The 22,333-nt window shown below is 40.4% G+C and overlaps 1 protein-coding gene across 1 annotated transcript; it reads left to right on the forward strand.

Moving 5' to 3' along the window:
- Positions 1 to 594: 594 nt before the first annotated feature.
- TMEM87A (transmembrane protein 87A) lies at positions 595 to 22,316 on the forward strand. Its single transcript, XM_026033408.1, has 20 exons — positions 595 to 717; positions 1,290 to 1,350; positions 4,691 to 4,788; positions 5,648 to 5,764; positions 6,737 to 6,790; positions 6,881 to 6,937; positions 8,382 to 8,532; positions 9,250 to 9,311; positions 11,112 to 11,295; positions 11,793 to 11,892; positions 12,237 to 12,330; positions 12,838 to 12,909; positions 14,595 to 14,703; positions 15,268 to 15,326; positions 15,558 to 15,661; positions 16,032 to 16,105; positions 17,205 to 17,266; positions 18,486 to 18,541; positions 19,192 to 19,222; positions 20,559 to 22,316. Exons 1-20 carry the CDS (start codon positions 595 to 597, stop codon positions 20,598 to 20,600), a joined length of 1,710 nt encoding a protein of 569 aa, XP_025889193.1. The 3' UTR covers positions 20,601 to 22,316.
- The last annotated feature ends 17 nt before the right edge of the window (positions 22,317 to 22,333 follow it).

The following is a 22,333-nucleotide window of genomic DNA, read 5'->3' on the forward strand; positions in this document are numbered from 1 at the left end:
GCGCGACCGGCGTTACTTCGACCTAGCGTTAACGCCGCCGTTGCACCGCTGACGGCAACGCGGGACGGCGGCAGTCTCGCTCCGCTCCACGCACCCCGCTCCGCCCGAGGCTACTCGTGCGCTTTGCTCCGCAGTCCCGCGGCCGCAGCCGGCACCACCAGCCGCCCCGGAGCCTTTCGCCCTGGCAGGAAACGGCGCCTTTATTTTTAACCGCGGCCCCTGCGAGCTGAGGAAGGAAGCTCGCCCTGAGGGCAGACCTCCCGGCTCCTCCACGGCAGCAGGGCCACGTCGCCGTCCCGCAGCGCGAGCCGCCCGCCCCGCCGCCTCCTCCTGCGGGCGCCGTCCCCGCTCGGGGACACCCCGCGGCGGCCCCCCCGGCCGCCATTTGCCGCGCCCGCCGCCGCGGGGCGGTTACCTGACGCGCTCCTCCGCGGCCGCCTCCATGGCGGGGCCGGGCCGGGCGGAGCGGCCGCGGCGGGGCGGGGGCCGCGGCTCCGCTCCGCCCCGCGCCGCTGCCGTTTGCCCACGACAGCGGCGCTGCCGCCGCGGGCAGCGGAAGGGGCGCGGCCAGCGTAGCGGCCTCCGTGCGGCGGGATGGCGGCGGCCTGCGGGCGGCCCGGGCCCGCGCGGCTCCTGCCGCTGGCCGCGCTCCTGCTGTTGCTGCCGCTGCCGGCGGGCGCCGCGCAGCAGTCCAAGTGGGAGCTCCCGGTGCCCATGGTGAGTGCGGGCGGCCGCGGCGGCCTCCGCGCGGCCTCCTCCTCTCCCGGCTCCGCCGGGCCGGGCCGGGCCCGCTGTGCCGGGGGGCGGCGGGGGAGGGCGGGCAGGGCCGGCTTCGTGTAAACTCGTGATTGTTGGGAGGGAGAGCGGGCAGGGCGCGAGGCTGGCGGGCTGGCGAGGAGCGGCAGCTCCGGCCAACGTTTCTGCCGGTTCCTGGAACAGAACTGTGGGTTTTTTTTTTTTTTTTTTTTTTTTTTTTTTTTTTTTTTTTTCTCTTTTCTGGGTAGCTAACCTGTAAGCCTTCAGGAAGTGCATGCAAATCATTTAAATCGTTTTAATAAACGCAGATGAAGCAGTTTCAGTTTTGCCGAACAACCGCCCCCCTAAGCCTCTAAAAGCAGAGTGAAGGGGTGGTGAAGCATGACTGGAAAATCCAGTAAGGCTGGCTTTGGATTTGGCATTCGTGTTTGTGGCTGTATTGACTTAAAAATTGTATGTGGCAGGAGATGACATTTATTTAAGCTGGGTGCTGTTGAGCTCACTCATGTCCTGTCTCTCTCTTGTCTGTGTAGGGGAAGAAGTTCTTTAACTTTGGGAAGATTCTCTTCAGCAACACCACCATTTTCCTAAAATGTAAGTGAGCACGGGGGATTACCCTGTTCTGCTGGCTCTTTGGCGCTGCCCCTGCTTAATGTTTGGAACTTGAAACATGGAGAAGCTTTTAATCGAGCTGCTTGTGATGGCGAATAGGGCCTGATAGGGCAGGGAGCGTTGGCAGCCTTGAAGCCTCCCTGTTTGGCTATGGCAGGAGCACGTGGTTCTGCTCCGGCTGCCGGCAGAAAGGGCGAGATGGGCGGTGGGCTTCCCTCTGGATACTTGAGCACAGGGTGTGCCGAGCCCCTAGTGAGGTGTCCCCGCGGGATTTCAGGTGTCTTAAACTGGTCTAGGAGGTTTGGCACTGAATGGGATGGGGACTGTTGCACTGCAGGGGAGCTGATCCCTGAAGTGCAGGAGGTCGTGCTTTTGAGACCCTGTCCTTTGGAGCTGATGCTTCCAGGAGAGGTAAGGGGATGACCTTAGATGCTCTGCTAGAGCCCTTCTGAGAACCTGAGTCAGCTAAGAGGAAAAGTTTTTTTTTTTTTTCTGTTCAATTTGTAACTCTTCTCTGACCTGGCCAGGGCTATGGATTTATTTGAGTTTCTGCAATAGACTGAGTTTTTGTAAAATAGCCTCTCCTATGCGAATATGCAGACCACATTGAGGTGGCAGTCTCATGTTGGGAATTAGACATCCTGATGATGTAAAGTGCACTTTGAGTGCTTGGAGTGAGTATTTGCACCAGAAAGTCACCCATTTGTCTTTGCATGGTACTTAAAGGGATCTTGTTTAAGTGCCTCTATTAATCCCATATGGATCTAAAATAGGAGACTCAGAGTAAGGCAGTTATTAGTGAAGGGTCATCATTCTAGATTGGGGGTTTTGCATCTGTTAATGGGGGGCATCTGTTGGTGTAACTCAAATGTTAAGTTTCCCAGCTTGCAGCTGAACAGCTCCAAGCTGTACAATCAAAATGTAGAAATCTGGTGCTTGGAGGGGAAAAAATGGTTTTGAAAAGGGTTTCATTAACTTTTTAAGCTCAATAGAAATAATGAGTTTACACTAACATGACATCTAAGACTTGGAATCCTGCCGTAACTTGTCTGGTAAACCTGGTTATGAGGTATTCAGGTGAAATAACCAAGAGAGGGAAGGAGTCCATGCACTAGAGGAAATAGGATTTGGTTACTATAAAGCAGGTTTGTGGTGGAACTGACGGTAAGAATTGAATCTCCTGGCTCCTGTTGTGGATTTCATCAACTTCACTGTGCTGTCAGCCTTTAAACAGGGATGAAGCTCTAAAATTCTATAGTGAAGATGCCTATTTTAGATCCCAATGTAATTAAAAGATTTCCATGAGTTTAGATAGTGAGTCACTTGCAGATCAAAGGCTAAGGATCTAAATTAGTTTTCTCAGCCTAGATGATACTTTATCTGATATTGACTACCCAAGAATGGTGCGTAAACTGTCTTTCCTTCCTTCTTTGCTGTTGTCCATGTGGAAACTGGTGACTCTTCTCCTATTTGCTCTCTATTCCTGCTTCCATTTGTTTTGTAGTATTTGTGTAACAAACTTGCCCTTCTTTACAAGCCAGATTTCTCATATTTTCCTAATGTTTTTGGTATTTTCTCCTGCTCTTTCATTTCCCTTTCTTGATTTTATGGTATATTCATGGCCTTTAATGATTTTCTCATCTCCTGACTGGGAAGACTGATGCTGTTATTTATTGTTGTCCACAATTTGTTCTTATCTGCCGCTTTTCTTAAGTGCTATTTTTGCAGGCATCTGACTCCCTATTGAGGATCCTGCTATATCCTGCTTTCACCTGTATGTTACTACAAACACTGCTTTTGAACTGAATGTTGCTGATTTTTGTTTGAAGGCTAATGAACTTTGATTTCCATGTCACTGAATGACTTTTCATTCTTCGGTAGTACTTCTTCGGGGTTTCTGTCAGTAGTTAAAATGTTTGCCTAGAGTGAAAGATTGTTACAGATATGTTTTATTTTGCCTTTTTATTGGTGTTACTGCTGAACATACAGTTCAGTAATTTCTGTCTTGATGTTTGGTGTTTTTTGATCTCTACTATTTTTCTTTGTAGTACGTGTTTGAAGTGTTCTTCACTTGACCAATGCTATGAGAAAAAGCCTTTGTCTTTTAGGAATTTGCCATCTAACGACATCGTTGTGTTGTTTGTGTTGCCTCTTCATTTCTTTGCTGTTTCGTTTGTCCCAACTATGGCTACGCAGAGAATGTATGCCCTGTTTTCAGATTTGCCAGGAGGAGTCATAAGGAAACTGTATTTTTTTTAGTAATCACATTCCATTCTTTTTAAAATCTTTGCTATTAGGGGCCCAGTTGTTGAGCACTTAGCTCTGCATATACTCCTTTTAGTAGTGATGTGGCTTAAAGCAGGGTTAGTCAGGTAAGACTCCATAGCAGGATCTTCTACTAGTCACATGTTTCTCTGCTGTAGTGAATGAGGAAATGTTCATTAGCAGAAATTCTGTACCTGTAATAAATTTATAGGCTTATAATATGACATGAATGTTTACTGTGAAGGTATGGGATTTTTTGGCTGCTAGTTAGCTCATCTTTCTGAGCAAAAACAAACTTTTTTTTCCTGGCAAAACACAGACATAATTATTTAAGTAAGTTCAGAAATTCTAAATAACCACTACTCGTTTTATTTATATGCTAAGTTTACCTTCTTAACATAAGATTCTCTTCATTACGCTTTAATTTCAAAATGATATCTGAAGCAAAAATCACAGACTAAATTCAGACTAGATTTCTATGTTTCATCTTCCATCTCTGTTGTTCTTTAATAAATCAAAAATGAAAATTGCTGTGTCGATAGGGCTGTAATTTTGACAGTGAGCTGATGTATGGATAGCTTGTTTGTGGATATAGATTTGCAAAATTTTTCCTCTTACTGTCTAGGTGATGATATTGGTATATTTAAATATTACTATATTTAAATTATCAGTATGAATTGCTGTTATCATTCACCTGTACTTAGCTTCAGATGCTTGCTTATGTATGTTGGCTGTATCTTAGAAATGCAAATCGTTTGTTATAGTTGTAATCACTGGGAGATGCTACTGTTGTCTTTTTTGGTAATTGCATTTCCTGGAATATTCCTGGATGGTATGTAACCAAAAATTTCCAAAATGTCTTCATTCTGTGATTGTGTAATGTTATGATGGCACTCTTTTTTTTCCCCCTATATTTCTCCTTTTCACTTAACAGTAATGAATTATTTAAGGATAAAGACTTTCTGGTTAGTTAAATTTTTTTTTTTTTTATGACAATAGTTGGAGAATGTAAAGAAAAGTACAGATAAAGAAAATCTTAAATATTCTTCCTTTCTAGTTGAAGGAGATGAGAAAACTTGCGATCACTCCCAAAGTTACAATGTTACTTGGTACTTGAGATATTCGGATTGCTACAATGAAGTCTTCAATTTTGGGGTAAGAATTTTGTGAAGAAGTACAGGTTGTGAATTTTTTATGGTTAAGCAGATCTGGAGGTCAGAAGGTTAGAGACTTCTTGTTTTTATCCCCATTGCTCTGTATGTATGAAAGAGATGCTCATTCATTGTAAGACTGAAGTTTCTTTCTTGTGTCAGTGGGGTATTATGAATGGTGAGGAGCTTTTCAGAATTGCAGCTTTCTCTGGATTTTGGGTGAAGTTAAAATCTTTCCCAGACTTTTTCTAAATCCAGAAGTTTAATAAATACATTAACTCTAAATTGAAGTGTGTATCAGTTAGATGAAAATAGTTTTCAAGAGAATACTTAGTTATGACAAATAGAAAAATAAAATACTCTCATGCTCAATTTTGTTCTTTCCCCATATACCTAGTGAGTACTAAGATTTATACAAAATGTATAGTGTTTCTTTCAAATGTCATAGGATACACAATTGATTTTTCATATTGATAGTACAATTTTACATACTTGCTTGAAATAGTTAACTCTTGATACTTGTAACCTAGTACCGTTCTGACTTGTAATCTTTCAGGTAAATTGGTAATGTAGAATTTGTTCTTGTAGGCTTGACCTTGTGCTGGCTTCTGCACCTTCACAGAAGTAAAATTGAGGTTTTATTTGAATTAAGCATTGATTCTTGCTCAAACTTTAGGTGTAAATTACTCTATATCTTTTTTTCTTGGACCAAGGAAGAATAGTCTTATGCTTTTGTTAAAATGTGTTCAAGAATGTGTAAGAGAGAGAGAAATAATGCTCCTTTCTAGGTCTCGCAGCTACCTGTGGAGATAAGCCATGCGATTCATTGGTTGATAATCTAAATTCTATCCTGTGTCTCACAGGATGAACAAGCCGAGTATTATTTTGGGACTACATCTGAAGAGCATCCAGGCTGGACAGGATACTATGCCATGGCTTCTCTCTACTTTCCAAACTGCTCTGAGCTCTACAAGCCCCAGGTATGGATAAAAAGCTGTCGGTTTTCCCTGTGACTTCATATAATGTATAAGGAAGATGATATTCTTATTCCTGGTTCCTATTATTGTTTTGTTATCGTTTCTGTTATTATTTTGTTACCATCACATCTGAGGATCCCCAACCTGCCATTGTAGGTTGGGAGGTACTTTTGGTTTGTGTTCAAGCTGCAATGGTGATTCCTTAACTGTGACTTATTTCTGGCTTGCTGCTCAAAATCTGGCCACCTGAAAACAAGTTCAGTGCTTTGTTTTGTTTGTGGACTTGTGTTCTACACTGTTATTTCGTTTAATACTGTGAGTTGGTGTAGAGGCTACTGCTGGTTGAGTAGGAATATGCTTTGGAGACAGAGTAAAGCTCTCTCAAATTTGAGTTGATAAAGAGCTACTTTTTTTTTCCTAGATAATTTTAACCTATACTAATGAAAGTGAAAGAATGATGAGAAATGAGTTACTTCAACATTGATAACATTGAAAAATGGAAAATATATAGGCAGTCCATAAGGGTATTTGAAATAAACCAGATGGAAGAGACAAGAAGAAAGAAAAACACGGGGAAATGTGTGCAGACAAGCGCTGCCCCAGTTGTATAGCACTGGGGAGGTGCACAGTCATACTAAAGACAAATATCAATAAACTTAGCTGTCTTTGTTTAATGGTCTACCTGTTGAAGTCAAGACATATTGCAAAGCACTTTCGTTACTATAATGTCTGTGGGCTCAGCTTTAAGTTGAGAGACCAGTTGCCTGGAGAGAGGGTAGTGAGTCAACTTTAAAGTGGCAAAATAGTACTGTAAATGATTCAGTAGCCCTACGTATGGGGAATAGTTTGATTAAGAGATGAAAATTCTGATGCTGCTGTTCAGCATATCCTTCTTGATGATTGAATGTGCTGGAAGCTTTCTAGGTAATGTCATACTAAAGTGCCTATAAATACTTTTTGATTTTTATTTTACAGGTGTTCTATAAAGAATTTGTTCATCCAGAGCCTCTCTCGCCTGAGAAACAAGAGGTGGGTTTTTTTTCCATTTAATGAAGGAAAGTAGGAGTGGAAGAGACACTTTTGGCATATTGAGTTACCTGTTTTCTGCTTTTCTTTAAGGGCTTAAAAGATAAGAAGGAGAGTGGAGCAAATCACACGACACTGGCAGATAAAACAGTATGTATATTGAATTTAAACATGATTTGGAATCCAACATTTTTTTCTATATTTATATTTCTTGCTAAAGCAAATTGCTTCTAGTGTTTACAGGGGTTGTGCAGTTTTGCATACAGGTGTTTTATTTTTTATTTTTTATCTCTAAGACCCGTGGTGGCTTTAGTATCAAACTAAGCAGTCATATGTGAGGAGGCAGAGTATTTGTACAGCTTCCTTTGTCTGACATATAGATTTCATAGCATCCAAACTGATCTAAGAACTGAAATTAAAAACCAACCTATTTAAAAATTAATTTAGTCTATGCAAAATATATTTTTCAGCTTAAAGATAAAATACTGATAATCCATTATCAGTTGTCATTTAATATTATGAGATAACACTTGGCTTCATCTTTATTTAAACAGGCCTTTGAGACAAGTTAAATGTTCATACATAATTTTCTAATCTTAGTATTTTTTACTGGATTTTTTTTACTGGATGTTACGTTCAAGCCTTAACTGGAAACAGTTGTCAAAATAACTTCAATTTGAATGTCTTGGTGGCCCACAAAGCAAAGTTTAAAGCGAATAGTTATGTATGTGATGGTGAAATAAGGAAGTAATGCAAAACAACTGACATACTTTTTGAAGTAGTGTATATAAATGTACCAATCTTTTAAGTTTAATATAAATACATATATGCATTTTTTTAACTAAGCATTTTAACACTGGTTCAGCAGTGGTTATGTAAGTAGCCTCTGTACAGATGATTCTATTTTAACCCTTAACTGTTTGCAAATTACTGCAATTTCGGAGACAGCTGAAACTCCTTAAGTTTGGGGATTACCAGCTTGGTTTACTGGTGCTCAAATCTAATTTGTTTGAAGGTGCAAATATTTAATCTGGACAAGCTTCCTCTTTTGACAATTTACTAGCAGAATTGGAGTCTTGTGGATGTGAGAGGTGGTGCAGAGTCAGAAGCAGGTTTCCACAGGAAATGACTGATACGGAAATTTTTATTTCTCAAACCTCTTCTGTCTTGCATTATAAAATTCAGCATTCACCAAGGAAGCCAAGGAGTTTATAGGTGGCTGTACCTTTGCCAACCAGTTGCTTTCAAGGAGTATCTTTGTAAGCGTCCTAATATTCCCAGAGTGTGGAAAAGGAATAGGACAGTGCTGAATTCTTTGTAGCTTTAGGAAGTACCTCTTTTAAATAATTCTTGTAATAACACAGTGTTAAACTTGAGAAGTGATCAGGGCTTATTTACAAGTCTTTGATTCTGCTGGATTTAAATGTAAGTAAATCTCAAACAAAAGTATAATATCTAATGAGTGGATATGGAATTTATATATCAGATTTTTGTTAAGTTTAGTTTTGCTGTTAAGTAGAAGATATCCATATCAGGAGAAACTGCCTTTTTTTTTTTTTTTTGACTTATTTACATGTAGGCAATTTATTTTCAGGCAATGAATGCTGTTATTAAAACCTGGCGAGATGGGCCATATATATTTATTGTGCAAATTGGAATTTCATCTGGGAAAGACTCTAATAATAAAGTTAAAAGAATGGAGAAAGCAACACCTTCTTCAAATGTCAAAGAGAAGCTCTTTACAAGTAAGATAGCTGCTTATTTAGTAAGCTAAAAATAGATATTGCACTTTTTGATGTGTGCCAGCCTGAATCGCTGTTCAAAGATATTTTTTATACATCCTGAGTAACCTGTTTTCATAAGACACCATCATTTACATCATATGGTTGTAAATATTCTCTACTCTGGCTGCTCTTACTGTACAAAAAGAAGTAATTATGTGTCTTGAAGATGGCTGTCAATTGTTGTAGTATGATGGACCTAGAGAAGAACCCTAAGCAGTTCAATTTTGAAGCTGTATTTTAAGAATGTCCAAATCAATGTGGTGATTTGTATTAATAACCTCAAATTGTGTAGAACACTGGAAGATTGTTACCTTAAAATCATATTACAATACACCTAACTGCATTAACCTATCCAAATTTTTTGAGAAGTCTGAAAGTTCCCACCAGAAAAACTTAGGTGTGGTTTCCAACTTCCCTGTTGTATCTGGCTTTACATCACAGGTTACTTTTGTTTTGAACACTATCTGAGCTACTTTGGAGCATGTAATTTTAATTGCATGCTTTTAGCTAAATGTGGTGAGTCTTCATTTTGATTAAAATGCAAGTTAGATTTAAAAGGTCCCTCTATGCAAATACTTGGAATTTCTTTACCCTTGAGAAGAAATCACTGAAGTCATTTGTCCTGGCTTCCTGCTCTTGGCTCTTGATCAAACAGATTATTGAATTGTCTTTTGACAGTGTCAGTAGAACTGAAGGGGCCATATGAGTACCTCTCACTTGCAGACTATCCGCGGATGATTGTAAGTAAAACTGCTTTTCTTTGCCCTGTAAAATTGCGAGTTTTTCTAAATCCCTGTTAATATTCTTGTGGAATGCAATAGGCAAAACAAAGCTGGTGGTTCAAAAGAAGAAATTTAGTAATTATTATTTTAAATAGAAAATAAACACAAACTTCAGGTGTTCATGTATGCCAGTAACACACTCCTCGTCTTGATGGTAAGACTTAATGCCGTCAACTTGTAATGCCAAAAGCTATGAACGTCCTTGGCTCTGTGTAATTTACTGACATGCTGTTTTTCTGCTCCTGTATCAGGAAATTTGCTATTTTGTGTTTTTGCTTGCAATTGCTCCTTTCATTGTTTTTTGTCATTGCTCTCCTTGTCCTTTTATAGCCTAACCCTCTACCAGCTATCTTCTACTCCACGAGATAATCCTCAGTATTGTCTATCACAGAAAGCATAACTGAACTGCAAAGGGATAATCTCTTTTATTCAGAGAGATGGCTGACTGTTAGTTTCCTCTATCTAGAAGGCTAAGAAAATAAATGAATCTGAACAGTAATGCAGGACAGACAGACTCTAGCTGGAGCTCCATAAGAAGTAAGGTCTGTAGCCTGAGTGCTTTGGCAAGACTGGTCTGTAACTAGCAGCAGAAGTGATGGCATTTCTGAGGTGTGTGGCTCACTTCCTACCAAAGCTAAAAGCCTCCAGCAGCTGCAGTAAAACTCAGCTCACTAAGTGAGAATGCACAGGTATTACAGGTCCCCAATATAGCTTTTCTGTCTACATGCTTCTATAAAGGAACAACTCAGTAGAAGCTGGCATGTTGTACCAGTTGAGCTCAGAACTATCTGTAACAACCAGCGTGGTGTTCTAGCGGGGTGGCTTAGATTGTGAAAGTTGGAGAATTGTAGAGCGAACTTTAGTAATTGGTTTAAAACAGAAACTACCCTCTGCAAGAGGAGCCTGCTTGATTGTTGTACTGTTCTTTGGCCAAGTACTTCTTGCTATTCATTCAGTGTTTCCTCTCTGCTTTTAGTCCCTCTTTCTTTTCAGTTGCAATGCCCTTTTTAAAAACCTTCTGGGCTGTGCTGCCATGCTTTGGGAACTTCAGCACTGCGTAGCAGTCAGGCTTATTGATCAGTACGGGAGATCTGAAAGTTCTTCTGACTCAACCCTTGCAGGAGTGAAAAAAATCACAAAATATTAATGTTCAAATGAATTTCTAGGATTCTCTCTCAGTCCAGAATTTTGGCAGATCTAAAGTTTGTTCAAAAACAACTTTGCTGAAAATTGTATTGAGGGCAGTTGTCAGATTCTTTGATCTTTGAACAGTGCATTTAGAACTATTGGTCCCTAATCTCTGTCCTGTGAAATGATATATCAAGAGGGCTTGTATTTTTTTTTGCAGAGTACTTTAAATGTTTGAAGTTAACAACAGAACAATGTATGAAGCAGTTCTGGCTGCTTGATGGATCCACACTCTCCTCTGAGATGTTGGATGCTAGTAGCACTTCTTCCCTTGCAGCAGTCTGCTTCAAATAAATTGTTGGGCTCTTCTCCAAAAGTGATATTGCTCAGAAATCCAGGTGTTCTTTGTTCTTAATTGTTTCTGCAGTGAAAAAATGGACAGTCGTCGTAACGAAATCCAGAGAAGACAAATGGAGCAATACTTATTCCTAGTCATTTTTGTATGCAAAATTTCAAAAGCTGGTGTGCTTAAGAAGATATATACCTGTCTTACAACCATAGAATGGAAACCAGGAAATGATTTTGAGGGGGATTTAAGGGTCTTATTTCTTGCTCTTCTCTGTGTTCCAGTTCTTCATGGTGATGTGTATTGTGTACGTGTTCTTCGGGGTGCTGTGGCTTGCATGGTCAGCCTGTTACTGGCGGGATCTCCTGAGGATCCAGTTCTGGATCGGGGCTGTTATCTTCCTGGGGATGCTGGAGAAAGCAGTCTTCTACGCCGAGTTCCAGAACATCCGCTACACGGGGAAATCTGGTGCGTAGCAGCACGTGTGCGACTGGCAGCTTCACTGGTGGAGAGAAGCAGTAATGGCTTGTGCTAACATACACTGCATCTGGCAATAGATACGTTTTAAGTATACGATTATTGTGGATTGCTTCAGAACAAAGAACAGGGAACAAAGATTTTTTTTTTGGTTTTTAATACTTCTTATGATCTCTTGACAATGTGCTTTTTGTCTTGTTTTCTTTTGCACAAAGATGCAGTGCCTAAACTAGTAAGTCATCTTAAGTGACTCTCTACAGGTGAAATGTGACACAATAGTTTTAAGCTTTCTGGGATCCATGCATAAAAATGAGATTTTTATTTTGACTGTTAATTATCCGGAATCCTAATACAGAAGTTAAACTTTAACAACCTATTTTCTGAAAATAATCACTTGTTTGTTCTGTCATACTGCTTTTACTTGCAGCAGTTAATAAAGCATAAATTATCTCTTTATTAACCTGGCTTCCTCTTCTTTCCTTTGGTAGTCCAAGGAGCATTGATACTGGCAGAACTGCTTTCGGCTGTGAAGCGTTCCTTGGCTCGAACTCTGGTCATTATAGTCAGCCTGGGATATGGGATAGTCAAGTAAGTAATGACTTCTCTGATGATACATATTTAGAATGTAGTTTTATTATATTCATATTCTATTTAGAAGCTTTTCACTGTTGCCTTTTAAGAACTTACTTCTGTATACTTTGCTGCGTAAAAGGTAGATGTTTAAGCTAAGTGCTGTAAAGACCTTGACTTCTTCGCTAGCTAATAGAGACAGATATGTATCCAAATGATTTCCCTGATCCAGAAGTGGCTTTTCATGAGAAGGTTTTACTTAAGTGCCTGTTGCCTTACCATGAATTCAGGTGGATATGGTCTGTCTTCTTCCCACTGACCTCCCCACACTTAATCTGGATTTCTTTTTTGTTTTCCTACAGGCCTCGCCTTGGAGTTACTCTTCACAAAGTAGTTATGGCTGGAGCCCTTTATCTATTATTTTCTGGCATGGAAGGTGTTCTTAGAGTCACAGGGGTCAGTAATTGCATCTTGAATTTTTCTGTATTCCACAGGTGCTCCTGGCCCTATTTATTTAAGTATGCCTGTGAAGAATCCCAGGATTATGCTTTAAAAAAGAAAAAGGGGGCTGAAACAATGAAATGATTAAAATCTGGGTTCTGGACGAGTAATCTCATTTCCATTACTTGTCTGTTTATAAAGATATAGCTCTGGATGTTCTAAAATAGTTTTCATAGAATCAGACTAATCTGAAAACTAGATACCCATGTCTAATACTTCAGATTAATTTGGGGCATCAGTGTGTACGTCTAATGTCAAGCACAAAGGTACAGTTTCAGTCACCTGGCTGAAAGTCTAACAAATGCTTCAGCTGCTTTTTGAGGCAGTACCTGGGGAAATGCGAGTGAGTGGCACTGCTGCTTGCTTCATTCTAGAAGAGGGAAGTCTCAGGGTGTAGATTTTGTCCTGTTTGGTTTCTTGAGACAAGATATTTAACATGTCATATATTTGGTACCTTTTCAGTTTTTCTATAACACTGTGGCTCTGATAGCAAACTTGGCCCTGTCCATGATTGATGCCTGTATTATTTTGTGGATATCCTTTCATAAACTTATTTATAAGACAAGCTTATTTATATAACTATTTCTGAGTACTTAAAGGTTGTAAGTGGTGTTTAGGGGTAATTTGTGTGTCTGTTGGGACTTAGGTTTTGATGGACCACAATGGACTTTCAGTGGTAATTGTGCATTGGAGCATTCAGTTCTTCCAAGTGTGTTGTAAAAGCTTCACTTGCCACATCTCCTAACAAGCTGATGGTTAGGTGTCTGTAATGGAGGTGGTCAGAGCACACAATTGCAGCAATCATCTCAGTAGCAGTTCCTTCTGGTGGTGGTGGATTTAACTTACTCTGGAGAACTACTGCTTGCCTTGCTGGTGGAGAATTGGGAATGGACAGTGCGGTGTTGCCTGCTTTGGACCTTTTTGAACCACTCTGCCTTGGGCCGAACACTTGGTTTAAATCCTCTGCTTCTATAGTAAAAGTTGGAAGCATTGGGGTTGGGTACTTGTGTTTTCTTGTAAAATAGCTTGAGACTGCTCACTTGATTCTTCTGTGCCTGTTTCCATTTCAGCTTGTTCTCACTGGCTCTCTCTTTGTCTCCAGGCCCAGAATGATCTTGCCTCCTTGGCTTTTATTCCCCTGGCTTTCCTAGACACTGCCTTGTGCTGGTGGATATCCTTCACTATTTTACTTGGTGGGGTGTGTTTTCTTTCAAGTTTTTAAGTCTTTTTGGCAGATTTTTTTTTTTTTTTAAACCAGCTTCAAGGATGTTTTTTTGTACTTCTGGAAAAGTTAGTCTGAACTCTGTAATGGAGTGTTCAGGTAAGCCTTGGCTACAGCCGGTGCAAGGAAAACTAGATGAGTGGTAGATGATCTGTGTTTGAGCAGCTCCTGAACATGGACCTTTTGGTCTGTCTATCTCTGATTGCCAAGTGTGATGTTTGTTCTAATATAGCACTATAGTTACCCTACTGTAGTACAACGGGAATGATCTTAGGAGGGCAGAGGTGGTTTAGATTGCTGAGGAGAAGTTTCTTACCAGCGCCAAAGCTAAACTCTTTCTGTGAAATTTGAGAGAGTTAGGTGTCCAAATGGGGTAGAGTTAACTTCGTTTTCCTGACCTACCACATGCAGACAGTCATAGTCTATTGTGGCTTTAAAAACTGCCATCAGATGCCAAACTCGGAGCACCATGTGGCAACAGTCAGAATATAGAAACGGTTCTAGAAAAAGACATTCACAAAATATTATTTAAAAAGAGAATAACTTGCTGCCCGGTTATGATAGTTCTCTCCTCATTTGATGTCTCTCCTAAACACTTGCTTAGGCACTATGGAAATAAAACTGTAGGCAAAAGGTGAGGACACGCATATGCACTAACTGGATTTTTAACCTGCTTGTAGTTCAGACTTGATCATATGTTCATGTGCAGTATGCCTGACACCTTTCTGAAGGGGTGGACCCCAGGCAAAATAGGTATTTGCATAGTGTTGGGAATATGATGATAGTTGTAGGTTTAGTTGACTAAATGATATAGAAGGGATGGATTCTACTGTTGCAAAGTACTGCTTAGCACCACTGCCATTTGATGATCTGTTCTACTGAAAGTCTGGCCCATTTTTGGAGGGTTAACTGGGGGAAAGGAGGCAGTTGTTTGAGATCGGTCTTCCTAAGTCTGAGCAGCTTGTCCCTTCAGAGGCTTTTCCTTGACTCCTTGTACATATTCATCAGTCTGACTCAAACAATGAAACTGCTAAAACTTCGGAGGAACGTTGTGAAACTCTCCTTGTACCGGCACTTCACCAACACGCTCATCTTGGCAGTAGCAGGTAAGCAGAAAGTCATAACCAAATGAGAGCTTTTTCCATTTTGATATAGGACTTGATTTGATTGCTAAAGCAGATACGTTGAGTTTTGTGTCAAGTTTTTACCATTTGACTCCTTTCTAATAGTATCTGACCAATGTTATAGAGCTGCTTTGGGGTGGTGGATTTGTAGTCTTGATCTTAGTAAGATCAGAACTTGCGACCACTGTGTTATTTCAAAATGACTGCAGACTTCATTTAATTAACAGTTCTGATTTAATTCCGTGCAGCACTTGATTCTTAATTGTAGAACTCATTAGTGGAGGGAAGTTTTATCTCTTCAAATCATGGTAAGAGTTTATTTAGAGCATCTGGACCTAATGGTCAGGATGTGAATGCTTAGGCGTTCAGAAAGATCACACTCTACAGTTATTTATAGGTAGGGATTTTTTGTCAACTAGTAAAGAAACTGTGTTTTGGAAACTTGATAAAGGAGTGAGGAATTGGTCTCAGTACTTTTTTAATAGTTAATACTATACAAATAGTAGCATATTTAATGGTAATAAGGAATTTGATTTAATCTTGTAGCATCCATTGTATTTATCATCTGGACCACCATGAAGTTCAGGCTGGTGGATTGTCAGTCGGTGAGTTCATATCCTGAGTGCCTCCTGATAAGTTTATATTTGGTAAGATGTGGAATGATGGCATACATTATTATTATTGTTATGGATTATATCTAGAGCAGTATACCACAGATGGAACTGTCTCAATGTTGAGAATCTAGCCTCTTAGATGTCTATATCTTACCCTGAGAAAGAACTGAGGAGATGGGCTTTCTCGTCAACTTGTTCTACTGGTGCTGCTTTTCTTCACAGGACTGGCAGGAGCTGTGGGTGGACGATGCCATCTGGCGTTTGTTGTTCTCAATGATCCTTTTTGTCATCATGATTCTGTGGAGGCCGTCTGCTAACAACCAAAGGTTCAGCTTTTCGTACTTCTTTCTAAAAATACTGTTTTGGGGGAAAGTATATCTATCCAAAGAGGTCCTGGTGAGTAATTTCAGCTGCTGTATGCTGAACCGTAGGAATACTAAGCAATTTGTGTAGGAGCTTGAGGGAAAGTAAAATTAGCTGACTGTTCCTTTTTATCTCAAGAACTGTAAGGAGTTGTGAAGATAAAATTGTTCTCATGGTGAATTTATTTAGACAGAAATGACTTGAACACTGGTGAGCGTAGATCTGGCTTAAAAACACAGACCTGTGCAGAGCAGTCAATGTCAGGGTAATAAATTCTACGTGCATAGCAAGAGATCCTATTTCAAGTTGGTTGTCATTCCTTCTCTCCTAAAGGTTTGCTTTCTCACCACTATCTGAAGAAGAGGAGGATGATGAGCAGAAGGAGCCAATGTTAAAGGAAAGCTTTGGTAAGACAAAAAGTATTTTCACCTCTGCTCTCATCCCCATGCTAAAGGGAGAACTCTGGAGCGAGTGGCCTTCTGTTCGCTGACAAGAAGTTAATTACTAATGTAAAGGCAGAGTAAATGCCTCCCTATTGCCAATGTATTGTACAGCTCTAAAGGAGCAGCAATTGGAGGTTCAGTCTTTATATTTTTTTTCAGATGGCACTGAACACACAGCTATCCTGGCTACTGTATTATATTCACTAAGCTTTATTTGACTAAAAGTCCTAGGTTTAGATCCAGTCATGATGTGAATGGCTTCTGACGTTTTTGCAATATACTTAGTTTGCAGTTCTTTTAAAATCTGCTTTAAAGGTTTTATGTTCTGTATCCAAAGGGCCCAATATAGCCATATTCAGTGTAAATATATAGATTGGACAGAAAAGAGTTCAGGTTTTTAATACCATGTTAGCCCTTTTTCACCAATCCTTCCCTCTAACTATGGCAACCCTCCCTTTGCCCTGCCTCCCATCTCCCTACCACATCTGTTGTCCTTTTAACAATATTGTTTACAGTTATATAAAGGGTAGGATCCTCAAATCAGTTCTGCTGGGATATGTCAGTACTTTTTGAGTTGTTTAAGAGCTGAAGAGGAGTATTTTCTGTCTTATGTGCACTTGACCTACAGCTTACATCTGGCTATGTGCCAGGCTGAGGGAGCCCATGCTGTCTTTCAGCTTTAAAGCCAGTCAAATGACTGGTCAGCAATCAGGGGGTAAAATAAGTGTTGGCAGTTGCTGTGTCCTTGAGCTATGTGCTGTGTATGCTTGGCTTAGAGAAAGGGAATAGTAATTGATTTTTCTTGGTGAAATTAAGTACTTATTTTTTCAACATGAACTCATGAAAAAGAGTTTTGCCATTTTAAAATGTAGCTACTTCATTGTCAGGAAAAAGTACTACAAGCCTTTTAAAAAGGGAGATTTCTTTTAAAGAACGGCTTGTTTTTCTTAGTTGCTCCATCCGTGTAGACTTGAGGAAGTATTCTGAATAAACACCTTTTCACTTACAGTCCATGAACACTTGCAGTTCAGTAATCCTGATCTTATTGCCTCCTTTGTTCTAGAGGGAATGAAAATGAGAAGTACAAAGCAAGAACCAAATGGAAATGTGAAAGCAAACAAAGTTGTGAGTATGTCCTCCCTTTCTAGAGGGAGAGAGATCCAGTTCATGATCTCCGGCTCCCTCAGGAATGTCTTACCCACATGCAACGTGTTCAGCCTGTGTATGCAAGGGTTGGGTCCTGGGTAGCTTCCTAGTGGAAGTGAGTGGGTCAAATGTTTCTATGGGTACTGTCGTATAGTAAAAGATAAATGGCATTTTTACCTGTGGTTTCATGTAAATGCAATGAAGACTTTAGAATTCAGTGTGTTCTATAGAAATATTAGCACAGTCCAGTATAGATGGAACTATTCTGTATAGTACTGTATTCTGAGAATGACTAATAACCTCTCTGAACAAGTGTGTTGGGCTGAAAGGGAGGCTGAGGCATATTTTAAATTAATTGCCTTCTAATTTTGACTGACTCATTATTCAAATGGGATGATGTGTATATTATTATGTAACCACTTAAAGAGTTTGGGTGGTACATTTTTAATATACTTTTTTTCCACATGTCTCAGAGTTTATTCTGTGTAGATAAATTCACATTTAGCTAGGAAATAGAAGATGCATTTGGCTTTTATCTCAATCTTGATGAGTTTCAGGCATAAATTTAAGAGGAAAGAATCTACAGAAATTCCTGAAAATAGAAGCTTTTGTTATTAGCTTTTCTGTTCTCAAAGGTTGTAGCTAGATCCTTATTATCTGAGGATAATGTGAGAATTTGTGTTTTGCGTGTGGGTTTTTTTTGTTTTGTTTTTGTCTTTTGTTTGGGTGGGGAGGCACTGAGAGTCAGTTCTTCAACTTCAAACAAGAGTATTTGCATTGTGAATTAGAATGTTTTAGTCAGAGTGAGTAATCCTGGTGATAAAATTTAACTTCTGCAAAATCTAGCTTGTGTTATTAAATAACTTTTCACCTATAAAATCTCCTAAATAAAGTCTCCCTACTATGATATGCTATAGCTACGCTATATAAATAATCAGAGTCCTGAGAGCCTGCTTTGCCCAGTGCCCAATAGTTACTTGTTCCATGGAAAAGACAATTATAAAGTTGCAGTATGTTTTATTTAATTCAGAAAATCTAATTTTGAGGGTTTATTTGATCTGACATGATAATTAGAACATGTCAAGCAGGCTGAGGGGGTGGGATTAAAAAAAAAAAAAAAAAAAAGGCTTGTGTGTTAGACAACATTCTGGGAAGAGAAGACTAACTTTTGTCTTCCCTTTCATTGCTGTGCTTGTAGCAGGAGGATGACCTGAAGTGGGTAGAAGAGAATGTTCCTTCTTCAGTAACTGATGTGTGAGTATTTTTGTAGTTCCAGTAAAAGCAGATTTCTCAGAGACAAGAATGCTGCTATGCCAGAACACCCCATAACTTGCATATTGCACATATCTGAGCAGATGGTTCACCCGAGAATGGCCCTCTGACTTCTGGGCAGGTTTCCACCTGGCTTTACTCAGTGTGTCAGATTGCAGTCCATGCCACTTGAAGGCATGTTGAATTAAGGAACAGGCTCTTAATTAGGAAGCCGTACACCGATTTGTTTGCACTTCAGTGAAGTTAAAACAAAGAAAAAAACAACCCAAGTAATCTCTCTGATTAGTGCTGTGAAAATTCCTTTGATTGTTTTGACAGATGTAACTATTGAATAATTTCACTTAGTACTGTACTTGATTTGGAACATTTGTCTGTATCACTGTTATGATCCTGGCAAGATACTCAGCCATAAAGGCAATTCATTATCTCTCTTGCTTTTAATACCAACTTTTACATCCTAAAAAGTCAGTAGCTGTGTGGGTTTGGTTTTCTCTTTCATGTGTTTAATTAAAACATCTATATGTCTTCATTATTGTTCTTCTGCCCTAAAAAAAATAGAGATAGCTCTTGATATCTGCTCTCAGTAGGTGCTCTAGTTCACTGTTTTTTTTTTCCTTCCTCTCTTCTTACAGTGCTCTTCCAGCTCTCCTGGATTCAGATGAGGTGAGTAAACAAACCTTAGTACAAATGAGCCTTCTGACATGCCCAGGGAGTTCTGAGGCATCTGCTAAGGACTTGGCTTACTAGAACTGGGCTCTGTGATCTTACCAGTGCAGCAGGACAGTACCAGGGGAGGGAGAGTGGCCACAGCCAATGATGCAGTTGTTGGAATTACACATGAGTTTTAAAGCTTTGTTGCCTGCATAGCTCATCCTTTCTTGGGGGATTGTACATACACTGAAGAATACAATTTACCACAAGGCAGCCTGTTTTTTTTAGATTGCTTTACAAGCCCTTTCTGGTGGAGAGAGTGAATGTGTGTGTCTGGGCATGTGTGTGCCCGTCTCTCTACCTACTCAGTTGTGATTAGCCTGCTCAGTTTCTTCTCTTCCCTTTGTATGCAAACTCTTGGGAGAGGAATGTTCTGCTGTGGAACAGCAACAAGATTACACAGCTTGTAAAAGATGGGTTTTTGGTTATTGTTGTGAGTGACAGATACTGTTTTGTCCTCTCATGGCAGGCAATGTTCTTGGTGCCATGACACTGTTGATTATTGTATCACTTAGAAAGCACTATATGCATTTAGAGGAAATTATAACGGCGAAGTATTTTTGACTTATCTGGCATAACTTTCTTGGTGCTGGTGTCCAAAAATGCCCGCCCGTTGGAATTCAGAAGGGTTTATGGTAACTGCTTTTTGAATGCCACACAGCAGTGATGAATAGAGAACATTGTGATGGTACTGTGGTTTTCAGCGATGGCTTTATCACACGTGACTAAAACTATCACACCCTTCACTGTTGCTACCCTTAGCACTACCTCTGTGTACTGTTAGTCAGCTTGGTAACAGCTAATAAATTTGTACTAGAGTTCAATTGTCAGGAAGGTTGGATGAGAGAGAAGGTGAATATCACAGCACTGAAAGAACTATCTGGACTCTCTGTGTAGGTATTCCCTCATATTTGTGACTCATAGTAGAATCCCATGTGTAAGTGTTCGAAAGGGGAGTCTGTATTAACGTAGGATGTGGAGCAGGAGGAAATAGTACAACCCATCAGCTGGAGAGGGAGAGTTGCTTTTACAGCAGTGGAAACTGAGGTGTGCATATGACTAATACACATATGAATGGCATGACTTGTGTTCCTGTGAATTAGTAACTTGTGAGTGCAAGATTATAACTTTTCATTTTAAAAGAAAGGGGGATCTGCTTGTGTAGCTGTGACTCCTGGTTTAACATGCAGATAAGCATGCACTTGTTTTAAATGTATATATTCTGTGTAATATTAATACGTAGAGCCAAATGACAACTAGGTGGCTTTTTTTTTTTTTTTTATTGCAGGAAAGAATGATTACACACTTTGAAAGATCCAAAATGGAATGAAGGAGCAGCACATGGAGTGTTTGTTGTTAGACTTGGAGAAACTCTCTTAAAGTTGCTCTCTTAAAGTTGCATCCTGCTGATTTGTTTCTTCATCTCAGCTGTGGGAGTTTGATGCTTTATTGGCATGAGGGCATCTTGCTATGGAAGAGGTTCACAAAGACATTGATACAGCTTTTGGAACTTTTGAATTTTCAAAGTTGCTGCGAGTTTGGATTTTTAAGCAATTTAAATGTATACTATTCCGGCACCTTCTGTAACTTTTCAAATATTTAATCTGTGAAACTAAAATTCCTAATGTCTGCTTGAGGAGTTTCTATTTCGATGTTACAGTTCACTTTTACAGGTCAGCTGTCTGTATCATTTGCGGGGGAGGGTGGAAATAAGCACTGCAAAAACAACATACCTGTTTTCTGACAGATAGTGGCTCACAGGTAAACTCCAGCATGAGTGAAAGGTTTTAGAGAACAGTTCTTATTACTGAAGGAAATCAGGATGCCAGAAAAGAAATATTTGGAAAAGTTACAGTGATTGGATGGGTTTTTAACAAAATCAAGTGCAATTTTATTCATAACACTGTGTAAGAAAAAATTTCTATTTTAAATGTCATTGACCTTTAGGTAACAGTTGCATAAAGCTTACCTTTGTTGTTGTGGCACATCTCATTGCAGGCAATGTGGTGGATGCCTGGAAAAAAGGAATTCGCCCCTTCCTTCCCCCTGTTGCATGAGCTCATTGAAGAATAATAATAATAATAAACAAAACCCCCACCCCCAAACTCACTCTTGCAACTCTCTGCAAGTGTTTGACTATTCATGCTAAGCACCTGTTAACTAGGTCTTTTGGCATAACTTTCCTCTCCGCACCTGTAACATCTCCTGCTGCAACACTCATGCTCCTCTCTGAGAAGACCCTGCTTTGTAGAGGGTGCAAGCAGTGCTCATCTTACCTGCCAGAAGCTTTGGTGAGGTGAGAGCACCTAGTGCTGGGCTGTTCCTGCTCCTCGTGTCTCAGGTGTCTCTTATGCCTTTAGGCCTCTCAAGTAGATGATCTGGTGATGGAGTTTCCTGTCCCCTGCTCGTCCCCATGCCCAAGAGGTACTCTGCTCATTTGATCATTGTGTTCCAGTCAAAGTTGCAGATTTCTGTACTCCCCATTTCTCTCTTTCTAAAGAGAAAATGTCTGAGTGTCTTGAGTGGTTTTCTGGTTTATGTTTGTCGGTGGAGGCTGTATGTAGTTACGGTTGCTCCTCTCTGCAACCCATAACTAGTAGGCACTAGCATCTCGGCTTGCCTTTTGTCTGGGAAGCTGCCAGACAAACTTGTGGGTCTTGCTGGACGGGCTTAGGGAGCCCGAAGCAAAGGTGCCTCTACTTCATGCACCCGTGTGTCAGGTGTGACCGCTTAGCTCTACCTTGTCCTGGTCACTGATGCACATGGGAGCCCTGCGCTTCCCAGCAGCGGAGCTGGGGCCCGAGGGCAGGTGCCCGCTGTGCTCTGAGGGGCAGCACCCTCACAGGGGAAGGGCAGAGAAAAAGCTGGGGCTCCAACACCTTAATCTGCCTCTGCCAGACTGGCTGGAGCGCTTAGGACAACCCCATTAAGCCACAGGTAGATGCTGTAGAGCCTTTCATTAGGAAACATTTGGACTTTTTAGCTGGTATGCTTCATTGGTATAGATGAAACACAGCCGCCCTCCGTGCCCTTTGGGGGCAAGGAAATTTTGTGAAATAAAGC

The sequence above is a fragment of the Nothoprocta perdicaria genome, unplaced genomic scaffold (genome assembly GCF_003342845.1).
Source record: "Nothoprocta perdicaria isolate Ctin4 unplaced genomic scaffold, notPer1 scaffold_129, whole genome shotgun sequence".
NCBI classification, from domain to species: Eukaryota; Metazoa; Chordata; class Aves; order Tinamiformes; family Tinamidae; genus Nothoprocta; species Nothoprocta perdicaria.